The 27,205-nt window shown below is 41.9% G+C and overlaps 1 protein-coding gene across 1 annotated transcript in view; it reads right to left on the minus strand.

Annotated features, from left to right (window-relative positions):
* CEP120 (centrosomal protein 120) overlaps window positions 1-26,265 on the minus strand; it is a 63,646-nt gene extending 37,381 nt beyond the window's left edge. Inside the window, exons 1-11 of the mRNA XM_080920133.1 lie at window positions 26,214-26,265; window positions 22,192-22,348; window positions 20,690-20,804; window positions 17,734-17,875; window positions 13,724-13,872; window positions 9,319-9,516; window positions 7,366-7,593; window positions 5,645-5,861; window positions 5,042-5,219; window positions 2,751-2,900; window positions 2,049-2,231 (exon numbers count right to left, since the gene is read on the minus strand). Of these exons, the coding sequence (XP_080776259.1) occupies window positions 2,049-2,231; window positions 2,751-2,900; window positions 5,042-5,219; window positions 5,645-5,861; window positions 7,366-7,593; window positions 9,319-9,516; window positions 13,724-13,872; window positions 17,734-17,875; window positions 20,690-20,804; window positions 22,192-22,348; window positions 26,214-26,262 (1,766 nt within the window). The 5' untranslated portion in view covers window positions 26,263-26,265. The remainder of the gene's footprint in view (window positions 1-2,048; window positions 2,232-2,750; window positions 2,901-5,041; window positions 5,220-5,644; window positions 5,862-7,365; window positions 7,594-9,318; window positions 9,517-13,723; window positions 13,873-17,733; window positions 17,876-20,689; window positions 20,805-22,191; window positions 22,349-26,213) is intronic.
* Window positions 26,266-27,205: the final 940 nt, after the last annotated feature.

A 27,205-nucleotide genomic window follows, 5' to 3' on the forward strand; every position in this document is an offset into this window, starting at 1 on the left:
TGTTAAATAAAATGGAGTCCCTGGGCTAGCAAGATGGCCCATTGGGTAAAGAAAGGCACTTGCTACCAAGCCTGATGACACTTAATGGATCCCTGAAATCCAGAAGAAGAAACCAACCCCACAAAGTTGTCTTCTGACCTCCATGTGTGTCCCATAGCACCCACAAAACTAAGGGGAAACCTTCCAGTCTCCGGATGTGGTCTGGATGGATAGGAGTAAGGAGGACATTTCGAGTGGTACATTCTCAAATTTTTGCTGAATCTTATTTTTTTCCACATTCTTACTAGTTTTTTTTTTTTTTTAAAGAATAAATGGTAAGTGACCATCTTTGAGTAGAGGAGAGTCATATTCCCTTCCCTTAGGGAGGGTATTAAAATGATAGTTTTTAATATCATCTTCATAGCTTTGATTTTTATCACTTTGTACTCCAAGTGCCCCGACGGTAATGGGTAAATTAATGTCATGCTTCCTGAATGCCCGAGTAACATTATATCCTATGTCCCCTCCCAATACAAATGTCCTGAAGCATCACTGAACACTGTGAATTTTAAAAATATTAAAAACTGTTTGACGTCCAAAAAATGGTCTATAATATATTAATTTGAACCTAACTTTTTATTGTTAATTTTTAAAAAAAGGTAAACATTTTCACTGTAGCAATAAAGTTCACTTTTTACTTTCTATGATAAAACAATGACCTAAAGCAACTTGAAAGATAAGCATTTATTTGTCTGACAGATTACAATTGGTCACTGAGAGAAACCAGGGCAAGCACTCAAGCAGGAACAGAAGAAAATAGCATAGAGGAATGTTGCTTATTGGATCTTTCTGGCTCATGTTCAACCAAGCTTTTTATATACTCTTGACCCATCAGCCTAGGGCTGGTATCACCCATAGAGGGCTGAGTTCTCTTACATCAGTTAGCAATTATGCCAATACCACATAGACATGTCAACACTTATCAGATCAAGGCCATACTTCATGTCAGAATTCTCCTTCCCAGCTGACTTTAGGTTATGTTAAGCTAACAAAAGCTAACCTGGGCATTATTCTTTTGTAAGTGCTGGTGACTGCACCTAGCAATTGTGCATGCCAGACAAGTGTTTTACCTCTGCTATATCCCAAGCCACTAAAAATATAATTTCAAAACTTCCACTGAAGGCTGACATTTATAACATTCTCATTCTTTAAATTTCAGGCAAATCTTTAAAATATTTTTAAATGAAAAAACAATCACATTGTTCCTGAAAAATAATACAAAATACATCATAAGCTTAACTTGAAATAATCCAATCAAACAGTAGATCCTAAAGTCTGGGCTAGAACACAGCAGTAGAGCACCTGCCCAGTGTACACAGAGCCTTGGATAAGAACCCCCAGGGCTACAAATAAAACAAAACAAAAAAGCAAAATCAACAACAAATAACAGCTCCTTAATTATAAAATCATCAAACTAAGGGGCTGAAGAAATGGCGCAGCTGTCAAGAGAACTCCCATCTCTTATAAGACCCAAGTGTTGTTCCCAGCACCCAGATCAGGCAGCTCACAGGGCCTGTCACTCCAGAGCCAAGGAATCTGATTGCCCTCTTCATACACACGCCTGACAACCTGAGTCCAATTCCTATATCCCACAGGTGGCAGGAGAGAATCGACTCCACAAGAGTTGTCCTCTGACCTCTACACACACACACACACACACACACACACACACACACACACACAGAGAGAGAGAGAGAGAGAGAGAGAGAGAGAGAGAGAGAGAGAGAGAGAGAGATATTTCGTGCTTCTCTCTCACAAAATGTAAATAAATACATAATAAAATTTACAATTATCAGGCTCAGGGTGGAAAGAATATTTAAATACTTAGTCTGAAAAAGAATCATGATGCTGTAGCCACAAAAATTCTTATACTTTTCTAAGTAAGTGGATATCAAAAAGCTAATAAAGAAATTATTAAAAAACCCACCCCCAGGTCAAAGGAAATCTGCCAGCAAGAGCACACGAAGGACTGAGGTTGTGGCAGGAAGGCACTGCTGTGCAGGGCTTACCCCTGGGCTGCTATAACAGGCACGCTCTCGCTGCAAGTCTGCCGCCAGCACTGTTCACCATTAGCACCTAAAAACCGGCTCTTCTCTGCAGACAAGACGTTAGACAGCTGAACTCTTGCAATCCCAAGGAGTAAGTCTTTACTCATTTTATCCTTGTGCCATAATTCTACCAGCAGTGGAATCCTAAGGAGAGGAACATGTGCATGTTATCAAGCCTGAAGCCGTCCTTTCCAAACAAGACCTTTGCTACCTGGGAAGTTATTTAACACACAGTTAAAGGCTCAGCTCCCAGGGAACACATCTGAAGCACTATTTGTCCTCTGTATCTCTAAGCAGTAAAGAGAACTGTGAACACTTATTTTCACAAGTCATCACAGAGTCTTGAGCCAGTTTCCATTCCTCCTTTAAGAATGTGTGAGTTTGGGGTATGTATGTTTGTAAGTATGATACTCTAAGAAAAGCAGATTCCACAGGCCAATTTTCCTTGAAAAATCTATTTCCCATAACTAGATTGAAATGAAAGTAAGGAATATATTAACTACATTTGGTGGCTCGGTTAGCAAAAATAGTCTTCCTCCCCTATCGTTCCTTGGATCACCTTGACCCTTACCACGTTGGGATTTACAAGAAACCACATAAAGTTCTGCAACAGGACAGACGATTTCAAAAAAGAAATCTCATTTGCAAGGGTCTATATGTTACCGTAGAAAGGTGTCTTGTAGCTGGTGAGGCATAGTTGCAAAATCAAATGCACAGTAAGACTGAGGAAGAAAAACTTCCATGTTTTTCCGAACTTCTATAGGAGGGTTAGTCATAATAGGAGCTGCACTGCCGAAGAATGGGTAGGAGTACCTAGAACACAGGAAACACGGGTCTTGCGGTACTCGGTGGCTGACACAGAAGGCCAAATGGTTTTAAACAGCATACAATAAATTATGAGCGTAAAACAATTTTTAAGATAAAGTCAGTCGTTGACTTTGACTTGTTTAGAAGGTTATTCAGGAACAAGAAATTTCTGTGACCTAGTAGGCATTTGGGAAATTCTTGATATACTGAACTACAGACCTAGTTTCCTTCATACAGTAATGGCCTAATAAGTATGGGCTAAAAGGTCCTTCTGCAATTCCAAAAGGACACATTTATAGCATTCTGTCTTTGAACAGAGAATCCAGACAAAAACAATACAGATATATTATTATACATTCACCAAATGAGTGACACTACAATATCATCTTGTCATCATCAAAATCACTTAAATATAAGAAGGCTAACTGCTTTTAGTTTAAATCTTAATTTATATATTTCCTGTAAACTAAATTTAAACACAAATTTATAGTATTGAAATGCTTGCTTAAATTTCATTTTGCATTTTGTTACTCATATATGAAACTATAATCAAACTTAAACTCAACTAGCAAAAGAACTGCTCTTCCTACAAAAAAATACGGCATGTGTCCCCCCCAGTCCTGTAACTGCTCACCAACGAGCCAGTCATCTCAGCCTCATGCCCTGCTCCCTCGGCTCCTCCTGTCCTACTACAGCATCCAGCAAGGAGAGAAATATCCAAACGGGTTTGTCTGCAGGCTATACTCATCTTCAAACACCAGTCTTACCTCACCAATTTCACTGCATGGTTGCATATGTGGAACATGATAAAAGGTTGGTCAAACAGAACAAATGGCCAATACTCTAAAACGTGCTTCCAATGACTCAAACACCGATCCAGCATGGGGTAATTCCATTTAAGTGCCAAATAGGTCATGAGCATGTATTTCCTAGAATATTACTTCCCTCTTTCTTTACCAAGTGAAGTACTAATGTCCTTCATGCATAGATTCATCTCTAAATCTGTCACCCTCCCTCCTAAATTAATTGGTTCATTTCTCTTATAAACCCTAACACCAGATATAATTGGTATAATGTCAGTATTGGTTTAATGTGGGCAGTTAATTATCACACAAATGGTCCTGTCAGCAAGAGTCAGGATGCATACTTCCTAAAGGGGCTGTCTCAGGCTCCCTCTCGTGATTGGTCTGAGGTTGTACTTATCTGCATGCTCTTGCTCCTCTTTGGGTGAACTAAGACCATACTCTGCTATTGCAGCAAAGATCTTAAGGCAGCAGAAGGGGCGAAAAGACAAACAAACAAACAGAAGAGAACCCTGTAAGTAACAATGCAGTTTCTAAAACAGAGGAAACAAACCCTTTGAGGAAAGTTGCATTCCTGAGACACTTTTCCCCAGAGGCTCAAGAGGAGCATCTTAGTAATAACCACAGTATGTTGTATGTTGACTGAAGAACAGTGCAAAGATGGGAAGACTTTCACTCAATGAATTCCTGGCCATACACAGTACAACATCTACTTCTATGAATGACTCATACCAAAGTATGGGAGATGGAGAAACAACTTGAGAGCATCAAATGAAAATTCACACTCAGGTATAAACTGACTTCTGCAGCTCAATTCAGGTGTGCCTCCAGTCACAGCACTGTAGTGCATTTAACTTCTATCCCAGTCTACAATGTCTGCAAACATGCAGTATTAAAACAGGGTGCTGTATGAAGCCATTTAACTGATTATATGCAGAAATTCTTTCTATCAAAATTTCATTTCACGTTTATTAAGCATGGCTTTATATTGCTATTGCTATAGGTTAGGAATACAGCATCCACGGGAATAGTCTCACAGAAAACTCAGATACAAACCATGATTTTGACCTGTAGTCCCTCTCTTCCAGAAAACAAGCAACTAAAGCATCTTAACACTGCATCTTAAATGGCAGCATCAATAAATGATTATAAATATTACACCAGAGTAGATAAGCTTCCTAGTCCCTATCCACAGAGCCACTCAGGTTCAAACTTAGTCATTAGGATACTTTGCTGCCTTTTAGGGTACAACTGGGTTACAACCTGGTTCCACAGCAGCTATTTTCTTGGGTAACCTCCCTATACAGGAAGGGCAATTTCCCTAGAACAAAAACCACACCTTACCTCAATATGCAGTTGACTGGAAAATTCACTTCCAAGCCATGGATGCTTCTTAAGTCTATTGAAAAGCAGAAGTGGTGTGATGCTGCTGGAACAGCAATCTTCTGTCCTGATGTCACCCCTTCTGACGCATTGCAGGTTGCCTCTGGCTGGGCCAGCGAAGCAGGTATGGAACCAATGCCTAAACATTAAGAAATAATCACCTCTACCTTCAAGCACAGAATCTGACAGCTCTGCTTTATGAACATAGGAACTGAGGCTACCTTGGGCACAGTTTAAAGATTTAAATAATACATACATTCCCAAACTTTCCTATTACAAAATTTACTAAAGAAAGCAGTTAATGGCTAAATTTCAGTGTAAAAAATTATTTGAAAGATATATATTATTTTATTTCTTTTGAATAAACTACTTATAATATAAAAGTAAAATGGGGATTTCTCTTATCAAGCCCTTATTAAAATTTATTAGGCTAAAGTGACATTAAATTGAAATATTTACATCCCCACATATTTCTGATTCCCAGACAAAGTTCTGTGATTTTTCACTAAGCCATGAAGTGACTGCAGACCCCACCCCTGAGTACGAGTGAGCCGTACACCTTACCCTTCACAGTTTGCTTTGGATCCTTATCATACTGCAGGCTCTCCACTTCACTTTCTGTTGCATCGTCTTTGGTTGGAGGTGTCTGGTTTTGAGGTGGGGCAGGGGACACCCTTGGTGATTTTGGCCCAGTGAGTGTCTTCTCCTTTATGGGGGTTAAAACTCTCTTCTGTGAATGCTCTGGCTCATGTCCATTCTGGGTCTTTAATTCAATTAAAGACTAAAAACAATTTTTAAAAATAAAGTATAATTTGCAAAATACTTTCCTTCACAATTAAGCAAAAAACTTGGCGTTGCTTTTTAGAAAGTACACGCTTCCTTTCCCAGTCTGGATATTCCTAGTCTATTTTTCTTCATAATTTTCAAATGTCCTTAAAGCATCTAGGACCAGAAAAAGGAAGATGAACAGAAAGGAAATATAGTATCCAGAGCTGAGCACCAAAAGCATCCTAATGGCTAAGAAGGGGTATCCGAGAAAAGAGGTGAGGCCTGGCATGTTAGGGTTAGGCCCCGGGAACCAAGGCAGGGCAATGGAAGCAAGCCCAGACATCAGGTCCCATGCCCTCTCCACCCAGTCTGCTCTTCCCATGGGTACTTTAAACTTTCATTTTAGTTTTCCATTCTTTAGTTTGTGACATATATATATATATATATGACACACACACATATATATATGACATATATATGACATATATATATATATGACACATATATGACACATATATATGACATATATATATGACATATATATGACACATATATATGACATATATATATATGACATATATATGACACATATATATGACATATATATATATATATAAATCCCTTCAAAGAACAAGACAGTTAACTTGCTAATAAAGCTAAACATAATAATAATAATAATAATAATAATAATAATAGGAGGAGGAGGAGGAGGAGGAAGAAGAGAAGGTGGAGGAGGACAAGAAGACAGAAGAGGATAGGGAGAAGGCAGAGGAAAAGGATGATGAGGTGAAGAAGGAAGGGGAGGAAGGAGAGAAGAAAAAAATGAGGAGGAGAATGGGGAGGAGGTAGAGGAGAAGGAGGAGGATGATAATGGAAAGGAGAAAAAGGAAGAAGAAAAAGAAGAGGAAAAAAAGGAGGAGGAAGAAGAGGGAGAGGAGAAGGAAGGAAAGGGAGAGAAGGAGAAGGAAGAAGATGAAGAGGAGGATGAGAAAGAGGAGGAGGAGGAGGAGGAAGAGAAAGAGGAAGAGGAGGAGAAGGAAGAGGATAAAGAGGAAGAAGAGGGAGAGGAGGAAGAGGGAGAAGAGGAAGAGGAGGAAGAAGAGGGAGAGAAGGAAGAGGAAGAAGAGGAAGAGGAAAGGGAAGAAGAGGAAGAAGAGAGGAGGCACTAATGCCAAGAATCATGCCTTAGCTGAGGTCAGAAGACAGCACTACTACAGACTCCAAACCATCTTCCCACCAGCTGCCTTTTGGCACCATAAACAGCTATGATTTCGGAGCAGGAAAACACAGTTTCCACTGCAGAAGACTGTCCCAAAGGCAAGGCCCAATGGACAGTCACAAACTGCAAAACTGTCAGTAGGCCTTCTGAAAGCTGATTCAGAAAGGAGATATGGTAAAAATACACAGCCTAGTAAAGAAAAAGGAAATACTTGTGTGCCAGGGGATTGTACAAAGATTCAACTTTTGTAATCATGAGCATGGGAGAACTGACAAATGAAAGCAGAGTCACCACCTGCCTGGGAATCGATGCCTTCCCTCTGCAGAGCCACTGACACTCCCACAGTTGGGGCCAGCTCGAGAGGAACAGGAGCAAGCTTCTGCTTGGCTCGGTTTGGAGGGTCAAGGGTAAAGGCGCCCTCGACTGTGACTGGATGCTGGTTAATCTCTGCACTGCCCTTCTTCAGTAATCCATTTAAAGGTATCTCCGTACTGCCAAGTGACTGGTCTCCACAGCAGAGATGGATCTAACAGGGAGGAAAAAATCAAAACAAGGCTTTACATTTCCCCCATTTTCTTTTTTTAAAGACTGATTGACTGAGTATATGTGCTCTACCTGCATGCTAGAAGATGCATCAGAAATCAATACAAATGGTTGTGAGCCACCTTATAGTTGCTGGAAATTGAGCTCAGGACCTCTGAAAGAGCAGCTGGTGCTCTTAACCACTGAGCCATCTCTCTAGCACCCCTGTTTCTTAAACATAAACTTTATGCTTAGTCTCATTAGTAAGCTGTGTTTATTTTAATATTTAATTAAATATACTACTTTGAATATGCAAATTATGTAATAAAATAAGTGTGAATTTAAATAGAAACCGAATACCTCAAGAATTTTTCTTCCACTGACTCATTAATTAAACACAGTTCTTAAAGAGTCAGCTAGATTTAGGATCTTAAAAACACAAATAATTTTTGTATTAATCACTCATCAAACATACTGAGTGTTCCTTTTGCTTCATTTTGATTTTCTTTATAAAGAATAAAGGGTGAGAGAAAACCACTGGGAAAGAAGGCTATTAGTCAGCGACAACAAACCAGAGCTCAACGTTACCACCCCTTAATGATCATACACACACACACACACACACACACACACACACACACACACACACACACACAAACTCTTTTTCCTTTACTGTGCTCAAGTCTTGGGAGACTATACACTAAAGAACAATAAAAAAATCGCTACATTATTTTCCTCTCATATCAGCAGTGACAGAATTACAACAGACACACCATACCTTTTGAGGCAGTGTCTTACTACACATAAAAAGCTGGCCTTGAACTGTAGTCTCCTGCTTCTGTCTCCTGTATGCTGGCACTACAGATTTATACAGATGTATGCAAACATAACTGTAATAAAGCTTCACTGGTGAAATTTTTCTAGTTCTTATTATGTGCTATGTGCACACCTTTGCATGTGTGCACATGGGCAACAGCTGGAGGCAAGGACCGGGTCCATTTCATCACTTCCCACCGTATTCTTGAGGCAGGGTAAGCCAATGCAGAATAAAATTGAAAGTGCTATTCCTCAAATATTAATATTTCATACAGTCTCTAGTTTTCTAGATATCTTGGGTTTATCAGATACTGGGTTAAATAGTTTAAGGTTTAATACCTCTAACATTTAATACCTTATGAGCCACCCAAAATGCAAAGTCTAGTGACAGAGCTTGATTTGTAAATGGCTGTGTAACTATGCATGTTTACCTCATTACCATACCTTCCTGCCGATCAAAGCAAACTATCAGAGAAGATAGCAGACTAACTTCTTCTAGTCTCAAGGTCTGTATTTAAACAGAATCCAACTGAAACATATTTACAAAAAACACCTGTGGGAAGGTTTTATAAAAATGTAAATTCTGTTATCAAGAATTTGATCTATGTACTGACAGTAACCACTTCCACTAACAGTACAGACACCCTGCCTGAGGAACAGGCTCACCCAGCTTTAAGTACTACCTCATAATGTATAGGCTAATAACTAATGTAGCTCTTCTCAGTAACTTAATAATGTGTTAACTCCAAAAATCCTGAAGCAACTGTAATTCCAATGACTTCAAGATTTCAATACCCACAAAAGGGTAAAATCATCTCTACTACAGAAACAATGCAGGTTAGGGCTAACCTCAGCTTTATGTGCAATGCTTTAAAAACATCTCCAGTAGGAAACAATGTGCACAGGCACTTACCTGCAGTTTAGAATGAAGAGCCAGGTACAAACGAAGAATCTCCACACTGCTACGGATTCGAACAGATGCCCTCTCAGGCTCAAAGTTTGGGTTGATCAAATCACTAAAAGGCTCATTTGTAACATCATTTCCCAGTAAAGAATAGTAAAAGAAAAACTCAGGCTGCCTTTCCGGAAGCTTCATAGTACATGGAATTAACTAAATATGTAAAGGGGGAAAAAGAGTATTAGAATCTAAGGAACTCCAAAAAAATATTTCTAGAATGTCCATTGATTTCAAGCTTTAAAATTAACCATACAGAGAAGCCAGGGAAGTGAGATGCTCCCTAGACCCAATGGGGATGACTTTAGCAGAAATACGCAGCAAACGGGAGATAGATCCTACTGAGCCCCACCTCCATTAGATAGGTATGCCCCCCCAGTCAAGTTTTTAACCCAGAAATTTTCCTGTCCAAAGGAAAGACAGAGACAAAAAATGGAGCAGAAACCGAAGGAAGGACCATCCAGGGACCTCCCCACCTGGGAATCCATCCTGCCTACAGATACCAAACCCCTGCACTGTTGCTGTTGCCAAGAGGTGCTTGCTGGCAGAAACTTCGTGTGGTTGTTTGTTCCTTGGGAGGTTCTGCCAGCAAATGACCAATGCAGATGTGGATGCTTGGAGCCGACCATCAGACTGAGCTCAAGGACCCTGGTGGTGCAGCTGGCAGAAGGCCTGGAGGAGCAGAGGGGAACTGCAACCCCACAGAAACAACAATGTTGGCTGGCCAGACCAACCCAGGGCTCCCAGGGACTAGACCACCCACTAAGGAGTGCACAGGAGAGACCCATGGCTGCAGATACATGTGTAGCAGAGGGTCTGACATCAATGGGAGGGGAGGCCCTTGGTCTTGTGGAGGTTTGATTCAGCGTAGGAGGATGCTGGAATGGTGGGGCAGAAAAAGGTGGGTAGGTGGAGAAGCACCCTCATAGAGGCAAAGGGGGGCAGGTCAGATGTGGGATGAGGATTTGTGGAGGAGTTAGCAGAAAGTAAGATATTATTTGAGGTGTAAACAAATGGAATGAGTAATTAATTTTTAAAAATTAATCATAAAGAATTTTTAAGTCTCTGCCAAATTATCTTTTTTACTTCTTTCCGTTTAGTTAGTGATTTCTTTTGGAGGTGCTGCTAGGAGTCTTACAATGCTAGGCAAGTGCTTTACAATTCAGCTAGGCCCTCAGTTTTGGCATTTTGTGAGATATGGTTTTGTTATACTATACAAGTTGGTCTGAAACTCAGTCTTCTTGCCTTAGACTCCTGAGCAGTGGGTTTTAAGCAAGTAGCATACTACTTACTTCTAGAATTGCTTCCAAATTACCAATGTGATTAATCCTAAATGCTTTATTTCACTTTACTTACATGAGATTTTTACCCTCATATATATAAATGCACCATTTGTAGTCAGGGCCCATGGAGGCCAGAAGAGGGCAATGGAGTCCCTGGATTGGATCATAGGCAGCTGTGAGCCTTCATCTAGGTACTGGAAACCAAACCAAGGATGCACTTAACACTGACCCATTTCTCCAGCCCCTAATATTCTGGGGGTGGGACAGGCAGTCTCAGTAAGTACAGCTGGCTGGTCTGGAACCTGCTATGTGCATCAGGCTGGCCTTGAACTCAGAGATCTGCCTTTCTCTGCCTAATACTAAGATTACAGACAAACGCCACCACTCAGCTACCTAATTTGATAAAATAAATGCACATAGAACTGGTGAAGCAAGCCTGTAATTCTAGTACTTCAGAGGTAAAGGCAGGAGGATCAAGAGTTCAGGGACATTGCAATTAAGTTTGAGGCCACCCTGGGCTAAAAGAGACACTAAATAACCAATTAATTAACATTTGAAAAGTCCAAAAGAGACCAAAGACTTCACTGTTTTCCGACTTCCATTTCATTTAATATGAATGTGTGAAAGCTCTTTTTGGAAGAAACCATGTGTTTTAAATTAAGCTTTTCTCACTATCATGTAGTTGTACCTGCATTCTAGTAAAAGGCTCTACTTTCACAAACGAGAACATGCTAAGTCTTGATCCAAGCTACCTAATAGATTAAAATCTTAGTTTATGCTTTTGATTTTAAAACAAAACAAACACATAAAATTAATCAAATAAGTAATTTGGGAGCAATTCTAGAACTAAGCAGTATGCTACATGCTTAAAACCCACCGCTCGGGAGTCTAAGGCAGGAGGATTGAGTTTCAGACTAACTTGCACTATATAACAAGACCATATATCACAAAAACCAAAAACTGGGAATGTAGCTCAGTTGTAAAGCACTTGCCAAAGCCTTAGTGGCTCCACAATATACTAGGAATGTCACTTCTCAGCTGCTAGCTTGTGGCAATATATGACTAAAAGATAGTATTTTTGTTTATAAGATAGAAAACATCTTTCTTGTCTTTTTATTTGTTTTAGTTTCTAAGTCAGGGTCTTACGTAGCCCAGGTTGGTCTCAAACAAATCCTTCTACTTCAGCCTTCCAAGTGACAGAATTACAGACATGAGCCAGCACACCAGGCAAAATAGAAAACATGTCCTAACAACTAGGAATGTTCACTAAAACCCTGCAAGCATTACACTATGAACATTCCATGTCTCAATAGGAAACGGCTGAAGTACAGTCAGGTATCATAGATCGTGGTGGACAATGGCACACTGCCATGAAAGGAAACGTAGGTAAAATGGAGTCTAGGCTAAGACAATGACAGAGTGGCTGGAGAGATGGCTCAGTGGTTTAAGCACTTAGTGCTTTTCAGAGGAGCCAGGTTCAATTTGTAGCACCCACAGGATGGCTCACCAGTATCCACAACTCCAACTGCAGGGAATGACATGCTCTTCTGGCCTTGGAGGGTAGCAAGCACACAAATAGTGTGCAGGCATGCATGTACACAGGAAAAACATTTATAGAAAATAAACCTAAAAAAGTTTCTTTCAAGGTTGAGCTATAGTTCATTCTTTTAAAAACTCTAAACACTGATACCACAGCACTGAACACCTAACATTCAATAAATGTGCGCTGGTTGTTTTAACCTACATTTTAATGTTCTTAAGAGGATTTTCATCACACTAATTCTGGAGAAACCTTCAGAAAATGACACAAAAGCTCTGTGCCTCGTGTTTTGGTCAGGTTGAAAGGAAAGGCTATGTCAGCATGAGAGCCCAGTCAGAGCACTGGCTGAGACAGCAGGACAGTGCCTGGCAGACATGCACTGGTGTCAACAACAACTGCCTCAGGAAAGTTTCGCCAGGAAACTATTTCTTTTCTTTCATGATGAAAAAATGATATAAAAATTGTATTTATATTTTATAGTATGTCTAACTTCCAAGTAATTCCTACTACAGGCAGAGTCTTTTAGAAATTCTTTTACATACTAGAATTCAGGCACAGGATGCCATTCAAAGCTTCCAAGACTTCAAAAGGGCAGTGAAGTTAACCATACAGCAGTGAACAAGCTGCCCCTCTGTGCACTCTCATAGAAACTCTCCCAGTGGCTGCTTGGCTTCTGCAAAGGGACTTTAGTTTGTCCTAAATGCTTTCTCCCTGCCTTTGAGTAAGAACTGTGAGGAAAACACTTAAGTTTTGGTTTTACCCAAACACAACAATGTAACTGGACTGGAGAAATAGATGGCTCAGTGGTCCAGAGCACTGACTGCTCTTCCAGAGGTCCTGAGTTCATAAAACATTTAAAACGAAAAGAAACAATGTAACCAGTGAGCAATCTCAACCTCCTTTTTTCTGTCCCCAGATGCAGAAAATCACAGCTCTGCTCCCTGTCACCACACGTGCCATCTGCTGTCAGATGGGCTCTGTCCCTCTGGACCTGCTGCACCCAGAAGAAGCCTTTCTTCTGCAGTTGCCTTGCTTAGTTTTATCACGGGAACTTATCACAGAAAAGTGACAAATGGATGGGGGGAGAGAAGCTCATAGAACATCCATTTTTATGTTGTTCACTACGCCAAGCCTAAGACAATCCTGATTCTGACAGGAACACATCACCTTCTGCTAGCACCCATGAAAAAAGGCTAGTGTCTGTAAGCACAGGCAATAAAATATAACCCCCAACCCAAATGTCCCTGACCTTACATTTCTTCAAAAAGGTCCTTCATTATTCCTCAAAGCGCCACATGCACAAGCACAGACACTGTCCCTTAACCCTGAAATTGGTTTACTCTCTTGTCGTCAAGATGTTCGAATCTACAGAAAAATGCTTACTAACGTGAAAACATTTGTAAATATTTTTATACTTTTTAAACATGTCTGAGGGGTATAGTCCACATGTGGGTATTTGCATGTGAGTACAAGTGCTCACAGAAGACACGAGTGATTTCAAACACTTGATAAAAACCGTTAGTCTGAGGGAATGTCTTACCTGTTCCAACTGGGTGGCAAATGCTATGGTCACTGACAAAATAAAGGGGTCAGTACAACACTCTGCTGGTCCAATCTGATGGTAGCCTCCTTCCTCATTCAACACAGCAACAATGTCCTTTGGGTCAACTCCTGACAGGCTAGCAGGAACTACACAGACAAAAACACAACCACATTAGACCATAATTTCCCATATTTTATTATTTTTGGATAGGATCTTGTTATATAGACCAGTTTGGTCCAGAATTTACTGTGTTACCCGGTCTGGCCTGGAACTTACTATGCAGCCTAAGCTGGCTTTAAGTTCATAATTCTCTGATCTCCACCTCTTATGTGCTGGAATTCAAGCCTGGGCCACAATGCCTGGCCATTATACACATTTGAAAACTCACTTTAGGGATTTAATTAAGAAGTTGGCCATTTCCATGGACACAGTATTACGAACGGTTTCCTTTAATTTGTACTAGGAAGCTTTAACTTTTTTTCTATACATAAAAACAATGTTCTGAAGTAAAGTATTTTTAAAATTCCTAAATAGGCCACATAGAAAAGGAATGCAACACAGGTTTCTTTGTAAACTTATGAGTTCTGGAATGAAGAATATGCTAGACTTCGCTGAGAGAAAAGGGTACATGAACACAGACCAGGCATGTTCCAGACAGACATAGTACAAAACAGACCCAGGAGCAAGCACAAGTTAACAAAGCCAGAGAAATCAAGGTTGAGGAAGCCTCATGGAGTAGCCTTATGACCCCAAATACTGGGAAGCAAATGGACTCCTTCTTCAAGGCCTGCCTGCACAACACAGGTCTAGTGTACTCCCAGCCTGGGCAACCAGAATACTATTTCAAAACAAGAAAAAATTGGTACCAAGAGCTGATGACACAGGTCCTCAGTAGGAAGCCTATCCAGCAGCTTGAGGCCCATGCTCACTGTTCATTATTAAATACAAAACCGAGTCCTGAGACAAGAGTGGCAGATCACTGAGTGAGGACTGACTACAGAAAGAACCGCATACGAGTGCCGGGGGAGGCAGCAGAGCGGGCATGCTCAGAGCTGCAGCCAACATGAACCACAGGGAGCTGAGCCACAGCTTATAAATCCTGCATGTGCACACCATCAGCGAGCAAGCCCTCTCCCTGAGCGGCTCACAGAGGAACATGTTACTGTAGCACTGCCCGAGAACAGCCTATGGTTAGGAGCACAGACACGTAAGCCAGGTGGTGAAATCCCAATCCCAATTTATGACTTGTATCAGAAACTGTATGTTCTTCAGTCTCCATTTTTCCTTCTACAAAGCTTTCATGTGGTTGTTGAAGATCAAATTAAACTCTGACAGCAAAGCGCTCAGCGTGACACTGAGGAATTGGTGAGATAAGGCCGAGCTCAGGATCTAAAAAACAGTATCTAGAACCGGTTTCTCCAGTGCTGGCTCATGGTGTAACAACATTCGGATGATGAAGCAGAAAATAAAAATTTGTGGCTAACCTGGGCTACACATTAGTATTACACTGCAAAACTAACTTAAAACAGAAAGCATGAGGTTTCTTCTGACCAAGGAAACAAGCTGTAAATATGAAAATAAGATAAATCTGTGACATAGAAAGGAACTAAAAGTGTCAATTTGAATGCATACTATGTAGCATTAGAAACATGGATAAATGCATACAAATAGGTACATGTACGTTATAGTTCATGTGTCTCTTCCAAAATTCAGAAGCTGAAACTTAATTGTGATGACTGTCTTAAGATCAGAGTCTCAGGCTGGACAGATGCTTAAGAGCATTGGCTGGTCTTGCAGAAATCCTACATCAGCACCCACATCACAACTGTCTGGAACTCCACTTCCAAGGGATCTAATGATCTCTTCTGAGAACTGAGCACACTGTACACACCTACATGCAGGCGAACACACACACAGAATAGTAAGATTTTAAAGGGCAGCAGAGTCCTTATGAAGTAGTAAAGTCAGGACAGCTCCTTTAGAATGGGGCTCGCTGTGCTCATTAAGGAGCTTAGGAAGTGTGTGCATTTCTTGCCTGTGGCTTTTGTCATATGAAGAACATCAACAAGACCAGCATCAGATACTGGCGTCTTCTCAGATATCCAAACCTCCAGAACTGTGAGACACTTCTGTTCCTTACACATCAGCCATCATCACAGGCTAAGACTATTCATGTATTCACATGTGCACACATTGCATAACTTTGTCTACAAAATGCATCTGAGAGCAACAATGAAGTGGTAATGGGCACACTTAACACCTGAGCCTTTACCTCTAAACATTTTTAGTAAAAGGAAGTGGAGGTCCTTAGAGGAATGGCTGAACAAGAGCTGAAAGTCAGGTAATACAAAACAAAACCAGAATACCTTCCTGTGCACAAACTGTGATTCCAGTAGTCTGACCTGGGAGGCAAAGCCATACAGAGAGCAAGAAAGATAAATAGCTGTCTTAGTACATCTTCTGTTACTGCATCACAGTACTTGAGACTCAATATGTTATAAAGAAAATATCTTACAGTTCTCATGGAAGAGAAGTCATGACCATTGTAAGACACTTATTAATGGGGATTCTTCAGGTCCTGAGGTAGTACAGGGCTTATGACTTTAAAGACCACCCCACTCTAATGATCCCTAACTCACTCTCCCAGGAACATAAGAATCCACTAGTCCATGAACAGAATTCGTTCATTCATAAAGGCAGAGCCCTGCAGTCCAGTTAGTTCTCAAAGGACCCAATTCTAAATTCCATCAGGACTTTAGAAATTAAGTCCCTTTCCCATGAATGATTCTCAGGGTGAACCTAAACTCCAACCAGGCAGAGCCCAACGCACAACAGTGAGCCTCTTCTAAATTCAACTACACTGGGCACACGGCATCACCCTAAGCAAAACCCACCAACTTAGTATCCAGTTACTAAAACCCAAATACCAGACAACACCAGAAGTGAAAGCTGGGCCAGAGAGATGGCTAAGCAGTTAACAGCATTGGCTGCTCTTGCAGAAGAGCAGGGTTCAGTTCACAGCACCCACATGATAGCTCATTACTGTAACTCCAGTTCCAGGGATTTAATACCCTCTAACCTCTACCAGCACCAGTCACACACAGAATACATAAGACATACATACAGACAATTAAAGTGTGTGCACGTGTACGCGTGTGTGTACTGACATCGAATGCGAACTGGACTTCTGGTGAGAATGCATCCATGATGGTTCATTACTGCACCAACACTGGAGTGCTGAGTTGAGGTGGACGAGTTACTCCTATGAACACAAACTGAAGGTATGGGAACCGTCTGTACTCTCCAATTTCGCTGCGATGGCTAAGTGTGCCAGGTGTGCTGGTGCATGTTTCTATTCCCAACCCTTGGCATGCAGAGGCAGGCAAATCTCAGTGAGTTTATGTATACACACACACACACATACATACATACATACACACACACACACACACACACACACACACACACACACACACACACACACACACACATATATGTCTCCAAGTAAACTATACAATGAGACTCTGATTCTAAATAAACATATTATATTTGAGGGTTTTCTTATACTAATCCTGGAAAGAAACCTTTTCTAAGTAACAATTTTTAAAATACAGTGTTCTCCATTCTAATATCTCTAAAGAAAACAAATGCTATCCCAAGTTCTAAGATTTGTAAGTAAGAGCTAACCTGTAAACAAGTGTCACACATGCTACATGTACCCACAATACTTGGCACACTGCTGAATCAGCTTATATTCCTGCACCGCTCCCAGGACACAACCTCCCTAAAGTGAGTGCACAGAGGACCTTGTGTAAGAAACTCTTTATACTCCAGTGCGCACCTATAACCCAAACAGCCAAGCAGCAGAGGCAGGAGGACAAGGAGTACAAGGCCTGCCTCAGCTGCACAGTGAGGTCCAGACCGGCTGGTCTACTTCAGACCCTCTCTCAAGACAAACAAACAAAGCAAAACAACAACAACAGAAACGACCAAGAGGATGTACAAACCTTTTCCATCCCGAGGCGGGGCTCCTTTTGCTTTAAAACTATCCACCTGTGCCTTTGTATCTGTTTCCAAAGTGATGCTTATCTGTACCTCGGACTTGAATTTGGTGTACTTGTTACTCAGCAGCTGGTACCATCTGGGTGCCTAGATAACAAAGCAGAAAGCACCATGATGTTTACAGGGTTAAGTACTCAGAATATTCTTTGAGGTTTTCACTTTTTCCCTGCAGCCTTCTCAGTACTTTTTCCCTAAGAGAATATAAACGCAGCATAGGGTGGCACAGCCTTTAATCCTAGCACTAAGGAGGCAGAGGCAAACAAATCTCTGAGTTCCAAATCAACCTGTCTACACAGAGAGCTCCAGCCCAAGGCTGCAGTGACTCCCTGTCTCAGAGTACAAAATTTCTTTTCACATTTTCTTCAAAAGAAATTAATATTGATTAGGAAGCCATCAACTACATTTCCATTCACAAAACATACTCAAGTATTCAAAGGGTCATCTTTGTTCCCATTCCAACACTTTGTCAAGTAAATATCACAGGGGAGAAAACAATATGGATCTACCTTCAGTCTTTTATCTCCGGTATCATGCCATCTGTCAATAGCATAAGCCTAGTTAGTCATCCGTTCCACTAACCCCTTTGCTTACTGCTGCTTGTAGACCTCTTCTTTCTACTCTACCTTGTTCCTAACAACTAAGAAAATGAAAATGTTATGACCTGCGGTGCTTTGAGTAGAAATGGCCCCCATATGCTGATATATTTGAATGCTTAGTCACTGAGGAGTTGAACCGTGTGAAAGGATTAGGAGGATTGGGAGGTGTGATCTTATTGGAGTACATGTGGCCTTGTTAGAGAAAGTGTGTCCCTGGGGATGGGCCCATACCAAGGCCAATCTCACTCTGCCGGCCTGTGAAACAAGAGGCAGCTCTCAATGACTCCTCCAGCACTGTGCCTACCGCGCCTGCTGCCCTACTCCTATGCTCCAACACAACAGTAATGAGCAAAGCCTCTAACACTGCAAGCAAGCCCCCATTAAACATTTTTCTTCACAAGAGTTGTCACAGTCTCTTCACAGCATTTCAACAGTGACTGAGGCACCACTAATCAATAGCACAGAATGTTAAGGAAAAGGCTCGGTTCTGCGTCATGACCCATTTGCTGGGCTGATTCTGACAGCAAAGGCCTTCTCCAAGGATGTGGCATACTAAACTACCCGACCACCCCCAAGACCGCACACTCAGAATTTCCAGTGCCCAGATTAACCAGAACACATGGCTCAAGCCAGGACAAGATGTACCACAGGTATAGGAACCAGGCAGCAGGGATGCCATTTCACACCTATACACACATTTAAGAAGAGTCACTCAGACACACACAAATAATTTAAAAATAAATAAAGGATGGAAAGAAAAGCAACAACAACAATGAAGGAGATTGAGAAGACACTGATTTTAAAGTTTAAATTTCTTAATGTAGCTGGCACAAGGTGCTATATACGTAAGAAGCCGAGGCAAGAGTGCCTGGAGTTCAAGTTTAACCTTGGTCCACATGCCTGTCCTTAAATGAGCTATTGTTCCAAAGTTCTATAAAAACCTTTAGGCTCTTTTTTAAAGAGCCCAATATCATAATAACATTATCATGTTGACAATAATATAAAAAATATAAGATTTATAAAGCCTGAAAGAGGCACATCAATAAAAAGGAAAACTTAAGGCAAACCTGTAATCTCAACTACTTAGGAGGCAAGGCCAGCAGAGGTAACTCAGTGTGACTATCTCAAAATAAGTAAGAGCTACAGATACAACTCAGTATAGGATGCATGTCTAGCATGAAAAAGGCCCTAGCTTCAGCCCTGAGACTCGGCGCAGAGCCAGAAGCAACAACAAACCTACTCAATGTTTTTAGCAGAACAGAAAACAAACACTGTCTATTTTGGTACAATTTTGTTGGTGCTTTTTTGGGGGGGAGGTGCTTCAAGACAGGGTCTTCTCTGTATCTTTGGTTGTCCCAGAACTCACTCTGAAGACCATGCTGACTTCAAACTCACAGAGATCCACTTGACTGTGACTCCCAAAGCTGGGGTTAAGGTGCATCACCACCCAAGGCTTTTGTGGCTCGTTTGAGAAGCTGAGATGCTGTGGGGAGTGTGACCACAGGCAGCAGGAGGGTTCTCAGTGCCACAGGCACACGTCTGCGCACCAGGGCCAGACCGCTGTCCTTCAAACTGCCTTTTAAAATCAGCTATTTTGGCTTGATACAAACTTTTAAATGTTTTTAGGAATTATTTTGGAGATGGCAAGGTCTTAGTATATATGTAGTCCAGGCTGACCTCAAACTTGTAATCCTCCTGCCTCAGCCTCAAAAGTGCTGGAAAAGTATCAAGTTTCATGAGGAAGATGAAAGCAGTGTCCTGAGTCAGGATTTAGGAGACACAGCTGAGTAACTCAGCTACAAGAATCAGATACAAGTAGAAATCAAGGGGACAACCAGGACGAGGTGATAGCCACGGTAAGAAACAGCGGAGCCTTAGATGGAGCAGAGGTGAAAATGAAGGGAAGTCACAAGTGCACAAAATCACCTATACCGGAGGGCTGTGAAGGAGGAAGCAGAAAAGTGTCTAGGAGACTTCTGGATTTAGAACTTGGGAAAACAGAGAGGGGTGCAGAATGTTCACTGAACCAAGGGCACTGGACAAGCATCTAAGAGAAACGCTCAGCCCATGCCGCGGATGGTAGTCACTTTACACAGGTCTGAGCTCCAGAACAAGTTTCTTGGAGAAAGACAGCTCATAAGAACAAGTAAAGGTTGGAATTTTCAAATCCAACTCAAAAACTCAAGCATCAGTCTATACATCATCCTGAGGCCATGATTTACAACTGGCTTGGTATTCTGCTCTTTATGGTATTTATTTAATCAACTCTTTATTGTAATAACTAACAAAGCCAAAAGGACAATACCTGCTTTGTTTCTTGAGCAGTTCTTAAGTCCAAGACAATGTAGCCGATGGTCTCCTTGGCAGAAGTCTGAGGATCCAAGGCAAAGCACTGGAGTTTGATAGGAGTGCGCTGTAGCCTGCACAGTGGTGTACGTAAGAAACAGTGAGACTTTGCTGTCTTAAGCTAGCTTACCGAAGCCTTAAGATAACGTTATCCTCCAGAATGCACATTTGCTAGGCCAACTCTATCTAGTTTGTATTTTCTAAACAATGCCTTAACTGAAAAGAACTATTACTTTTATTGATTTATCTGTATACCAACTAGGTCTATTCTTCTGTGATATATCCGACCCTCTGCAAGTCAGAGATTATCATGAATATTTAAAAATGACAAAAAAATATTTTTCTTATACAGTACTATCCCATATAAAAGATACATATTTGCTTTCAGCTTTATAGCTAAAAAATAAAAAATACGAGTAAACTTAACAATCAAATGCCACAAAATCTAACCACTAAAATTTAGTACTACACCACGTGGCATTGCTCTGTTAGATGACAATGACGGGGGTAGCGTGGTCTTTTTGTGAATCTGGGAAACCCTGTTCCAGCTCATACACAGAGATGAACAGACGCAGGCAACACTGACCCAAGGGACTCTCTCTTTAACTCCACTTAGCACAAAATTCACTTAGGAATTCTTAGCCTAAATAACGAAAGGACTGTATCACATGGTGCTTATAAAATTACATCTCATAACAAAACTCAGCCTAGGTAAACACGCTGAATGCCAGTACAAAGAGAAAACTTTAACATTCATTAAGAACAGCCCTTCAAATAAATTCAGATTCTAATCTAGCAATAAAAGCAGTAAGAATTTTGAATCTTACTAATTTTCTGTTCTGAAGTGCTTATGCAGGAGTTTTGATGGTGGTAGGTTCTTTTATTCTGAGACAGGGTTCTATGTAGCCCAAGCTAGTCTTCAACTCGTCCACCTCCAAAGTACTGAGATAAAAGGCAAACCATACTATGTCCAGTTTTTAGGAATATATTTTTAATCATTTAATAAATAAAAGTACTGTTATTCTTGACTGTTTCTAGTCATAAAGTTCATTAAGATAATGTAGTAAGTCCAGCAGAGGTGGGAAGGCGCACTCATGGTGAGTGGCTGCATTCCCAGGTGGGGTGCCCTGACTGCTGGAGTGGGGAGAGTGAGCTCAGTGCAAACATGCATGTGTTCTCCTCTACTGCAGATGGAGTGTGATAGCCACTGCCAGTTCCTGCGGCCCTGACTTCCCAACAGTGACGCTGGTAACATGAATTGTGGGCTAAAATTACCCTTTCTTCCTTAAGTTGCTTTCATGAGGGTGCTTTATCACAACATGAAATGAAACTAAGACAGACCCTGTCTCAAAAGCAAAAATGCAGAAACATACAACAAAACAATCAGTAAGCTATAAAACATAAAAAGCTTATAAAACATAGAAAGGACAAAGAGGCTGACACAGTGAAGAGCGGCCTCACCTGTGCTGATGAAGGACTTTCCTGTCAATCTCCCAGGCTAACTCAGTAGCAAATTCTGGCTGGTCAGTATGGCTGACAGGATCAGTAGCCAACTGCTCTCCATCAAACTTTGCCTCCACCACAAGCATATGCTTTGGACGTTTGGGGAAGTGGCGGCCTGAAGAAAGAATGCACACACAAACAGAAATCAAGTAGGATCACTTAGTGTATGTTTAAATATTGATGTGTGCTCCAGGTAGCTGACTGGCATATTGTATAAATTATCTCACAAATGCATCTTCACTTATTTTCATAAACTAGAAGCTGTAATTCAGCAATTAACTGCTTCTCCAGCACTAATGTGACTACGGATCACTGCGGATCCTGTCCCGATGTAGATTCAGACTCAGCAGGTCTAGGTGGGCCTGAAAGCCTGCATTGCTGACAGGTTATCAGGACCCACAGCAGGAGTGCACCACTCACTTGCTCACAGAAAAGTACATTAAAAAGAAGATAAATGGCAAAAATAAATGGCTTCAAAAAAAATAATGTACTTGTCCTAAAAAGAAAACCAAGGGCCTACAAGAAAGAAAAATTTCAAAACTGGAAGAAAGTAAACAGCAAATAAGAACCCCAGACATCTTGCACTGAGGCAATGAATGTGGCTTCTACTCTGCTGCGGGAATCATAGAGAAGAGAATTTTAACCACAGTTAAATAACACACATGCTCTACCCTTGGTTAGAAATTAAAAGGGTAGAAAAGACCAAATTTGTTGAGATGGTGCACATACATAACCTCAACTCTTTCAAAGTGGAAATCAAGAGCCTGGATAATGAGAGCCCAAAACAAACGCTAGCCAGGGTCTGTCAGCAGAAGAGGCCGAAAAGGAACTGCACCATGTGACAAGAAGCAGACTTGCTGCTCAGTCCTGAGGACAGGAGTTTGGAGTAGCAAGCCAGGCATCCTGTGACGTAACTGCAGGTCCTAGAGCATCATCTGTGAGACACCAGGATCAGGATCACTGTGGTAGGCTGGCTCCCAGCTTCAGGAAGAATAGGCAGAGTGCTTGAGGAGGTGACCAAAGCTAACTCTGGTCTCTAAAGACATGAACAGGTATGCACACATGTGCACACAATCACACAGATACGTAAGTAAATAAATCTGAAAACATCCTTTAACAATGTCAGTCTGGGGCTGGAGAGATGGCTCAGAGGTTGAGAGCACTGACTGCTCTTCCAGAGGTCCTGAGTTCAATTCCCAGCAACCACATGGTGGCTCAACCATCTGTAATGGGATTCAATGCCCTCTTCTGACTTGTCTGAAAACAGCTACATTGTACTCATGAAATAAATAAATCTTAAAAAAAAAAAAAAAAAAAAAAAAAAAAAAAGTCAGCCTGAGGCTCTTATTTTAAACTCTGTGCTGGTTAGGATTTTTCAGTTGGTTGTCTTTGTTTTTGTGTTTTATTTTGCCATTTGGCATAAGCTGGAGTCATCTAGGAAGAGGGACCCTGAATGGAGAAAACGCCTCCATCAGATTGGCTTGTAGGTAAGTCTGTGGGCCATTCATTTGACAAATGACAGTTGTGAGGTGGTCTGTGTCGTACAAATGGAGGCAGGCTGAGGAAGCCATGAGAAGCAAACCAGTAAGCATTGTCAGTCCTCCATGGACTGCTCTGACTTCCCTCAATAATGACCTGTGATTTGGATGTAGGATGGGATAAGCCTTTCCTCCCCCAGGCTGCCTTGTCTTTACCTCAGTGAGAAGGCAGACAACAGAAGCCCCGTGTTTCTCTCCTGGAACCCAGCACACATGTTTTTTTTGATGGAAAAATTCAGGTCCTTTTAATAAGGAGCATTATAGGAAACCTAAAGGGTGGGCAGAAGTTCCTAACAGGAACGGCCATGTTTACTACTCCAAGAACTCTGTAGCAACCTCTTAGAACTCTGAAAAAATCTATCTATGGATCGGAAAGATCATTGCCAGGTAATTCAGGGCAGCAGCTATTTCTGAAAAGGAAGAAAATGTTAGGAAAACAGACTGAGATCATTGCTACAGGTTGGGTGACAGTGAAGTCTAAACCCAGGCATGCAGTGGAGACTGTGTATAAATCAACATGAAATAAAATCAACACTCGGTGATCGTTTGGGAGATAGGGATGGAAAGGGAATCAAGGATGGTGAGAAATCCTAGGTGCCCAGGTTGAATGTAACATTACCAGAGCTGGGGAGAGGACCTTATCCCAGTTTTAGGTGTGTTTATGGTAACAACCTAACCGACATCCCTGACTCCTGGTTCTCTTTCCTGAACACAACTTGTAAACCAAGCACGAGTTAAGTTCATTTTTCTAGGTAAGACTATAGCCATGAACACTTTGCTTAGAGTAACACACTCCCTCTGAGGTCCTCCAAAGCTGATTCACTCTGGTTCTTTCTGACCAAGTAAAACATTCCTAAATGTTCACCTTCCTCTTCCGGCCTCATTCCACCCGCCAGGTTCACTCTTGTTATCTTGGATTTGTATAGTCCTCAGAAGTGACTTTCTTCTACCCTGGTCTATCTGGTGCTTAAGAAAAAAGCCACTTAATCACTACTTCTACTTACAAACCCACATTTATGGTCTGTGTCACAACATTATTATAATGCAGTCAACATACAGTGTCTTACACACTATGGACCCTTATATCTCAGAAGGCAGGAAACCACTACAGTTTCTTTTTCCTTTTTTTTTTTTTTTTTTATAGAGACGGGCCCAGTTTTAAATTTAACAGCTCCATCAACCTATTAGAAGATTATTTCAGCCTTGTGGAGTTTTGTTTATTTGGGAATTTTTTTGGTTTTTTTTTTTTTCATTTGTTTGTTGTGGGGTGCAGAAAATCAATAGTAGACCAGGTTGGCCTTGATCTCACAGAGATTAGCCTGCTCTCAGCCACCTGAGTGCTGGGATTAGGGGCCTGAGCCACCACTCCCTGCTCAATCTTGTGTTTTTAAGCAGTAAAGAGACTATTATTATTGTCCCTACTATTTAATAGCTTCTGGTCAATTTCTTGTTCCAAAACTCAGAAACTATCTTTACACTGTTTTTTCTTCCCTCTCCTCAAACAGTATCAGACTTCTCCCAAAGGGAGAAGGGTTGGACCAACAACACCTTGTGGTTAAACTCTCCTGACTGGTAACTTGTTCTAGTTTAAGAAACCTCACTTTGCTGCAATCAGCTAACTACAATGAATCTAAGTAGCATTTGCTGAGTGAATCTGAGAGCAAAGCATGTCTTTTTGTCCCCACACCTTAAGTGCTTTATGCAGCTAGACAGACCATCTGTCCAGCCTTTGTCAGAGGACCCATTCCTAATTAGCTTCAAGATCCACATAACTGCCAGCTCCTCAGGAAACCATTCCCCAAAAGAGGTGGTCATCCCACACTACCCACTTTACTTACTCCCTAAGCTTCTAGACCTTGAGCCACCTGCATTTCGGGCACAGCGCCTGACATTCAGTAAGTCCCCGATAAACTCACTCAACAAACATGCAAGGATCATTTAATGCACCTTAACCACGGTAGTCCCCTGGGTAGGCCATCAAGACACATAAAGGGAACAGTCTCGGCAATATATCTGAAATGGTACAAAGCGTGTATTAAAGTCAGTGGCAAAGTTCTTACAAATGGCATTAGCGGGGACTGCTGAACAGAACATGCTTTGCAGGCACTTTTAGCTCATATATAAAAGCCATCGACAGGCTGCTTCTGATGGAAATCGTTTTTTCTACATTCTCTGGGGCTACGGCTAGTCATGCTAAATATCACTTATCCCTAATAGCACTCACGTTCCCCGGAGAGACGTTTAAATCAATTGCCTAACAGACCTCGCTCCATGCAACTGAACAAGTCCTTGGGGACCACAAAAACAGAGATGACAGGGTTCGTAAGGTTAACAAAGCCTCGGTCACACATTACTCTGCTGAGGTTCGGGAAGCAGCAGTTAAAAAAGAAAGAAAGAAAGAAAAAAAAAAAAAAAAAAAAAAAAAAACCCGAGGCCGCTCACCTTCGAGGATGGATACGACGATGAGCAGCTGGTCGGACTTGGGGACCATGGTCGCGGCGGCGGGGTCTGCAGGAAAGAGGCCGAGTGAGGTGTGCAGGCCGGACCCGCTCCCGGGGCCGCCGCCTAGGCCCTAAACCCAGCCCCGACTCGGCGAACGCCGCTCCGCTGCCCGGCCCTGCAGCCCAAAAAGCCCGCCTCCCCGGCACCTTTTGCCGCCTGCTAAGCCGCTATTCAAACGCCCCGGCAGCCGCAGCGGACGCCACCGCGCCCCGCTTCCGCCTAGCAACCAGGCCCGCAGGCCGACAGCCCGGGGGAGGCTGGAGGACAAAGGGCGATAGAGACCAGGGCGGTCGAGGATAGAACGCCCCATCAGCTGGCTTCACCTCCCGCCCTTTGACGCTCTTTCCAAGAGCCCTGGAGAAACGGGGCAGCATAAGCCCGCAGCGCCTCCTGCTGGTCGCAGGCGGAAAGGCAGGAAACTTCAACAACCACTACTCCTCCCGCCCCCGTCGCAGGCCGCGCAAGCGCACCACAGCTCTAAACGCTTCCGGGTCCTGCGTCGGTCGGCTGTGTGTTTTGAGCGTTATGCTCGGCGAGAAGTAAAGCAATAGCATTTTTTAAAATGCTAGTTCTCAGGCACCTGACATCCACAGAACTGAATGTATTGTCTCACACAGACACAAATAATAATGGCCTGAGTGTGAACTGTTCATGCTCATCACTTCAACTACACGTCCTATGAAAACAAGTAGCGTCAATAAATAGTTGCTGTAACTGCTGGCGCTGACGTAATCTCTCCCAGATTAAACGGTACTTTAGAAACACCTCTCAAAGGAGAGGAAAAAAGAAAACATTGTCACGTGGGCGAGAATATTTAAAGGAGTAAGTTCTAGGCAGACTTAGTAAATTTGCAAAATCAAGGCCAAAAACTAGTTAAGTCGTGGAAAGTGCCGTGAACCCACATTTCCCCTTCCGATCTTTAGACGTATTCT

Source organism: Micromys minutus (assembly GCF_963924665.1).
Source record: "Micromys minutus genome assembly, chromosome: 8".
Taxonomy (NCBI): Eukaryota; Metazoa; Chordata; class Mammalia; order Rodentia; family Muridae; genus Micromys; species Micromys minutus.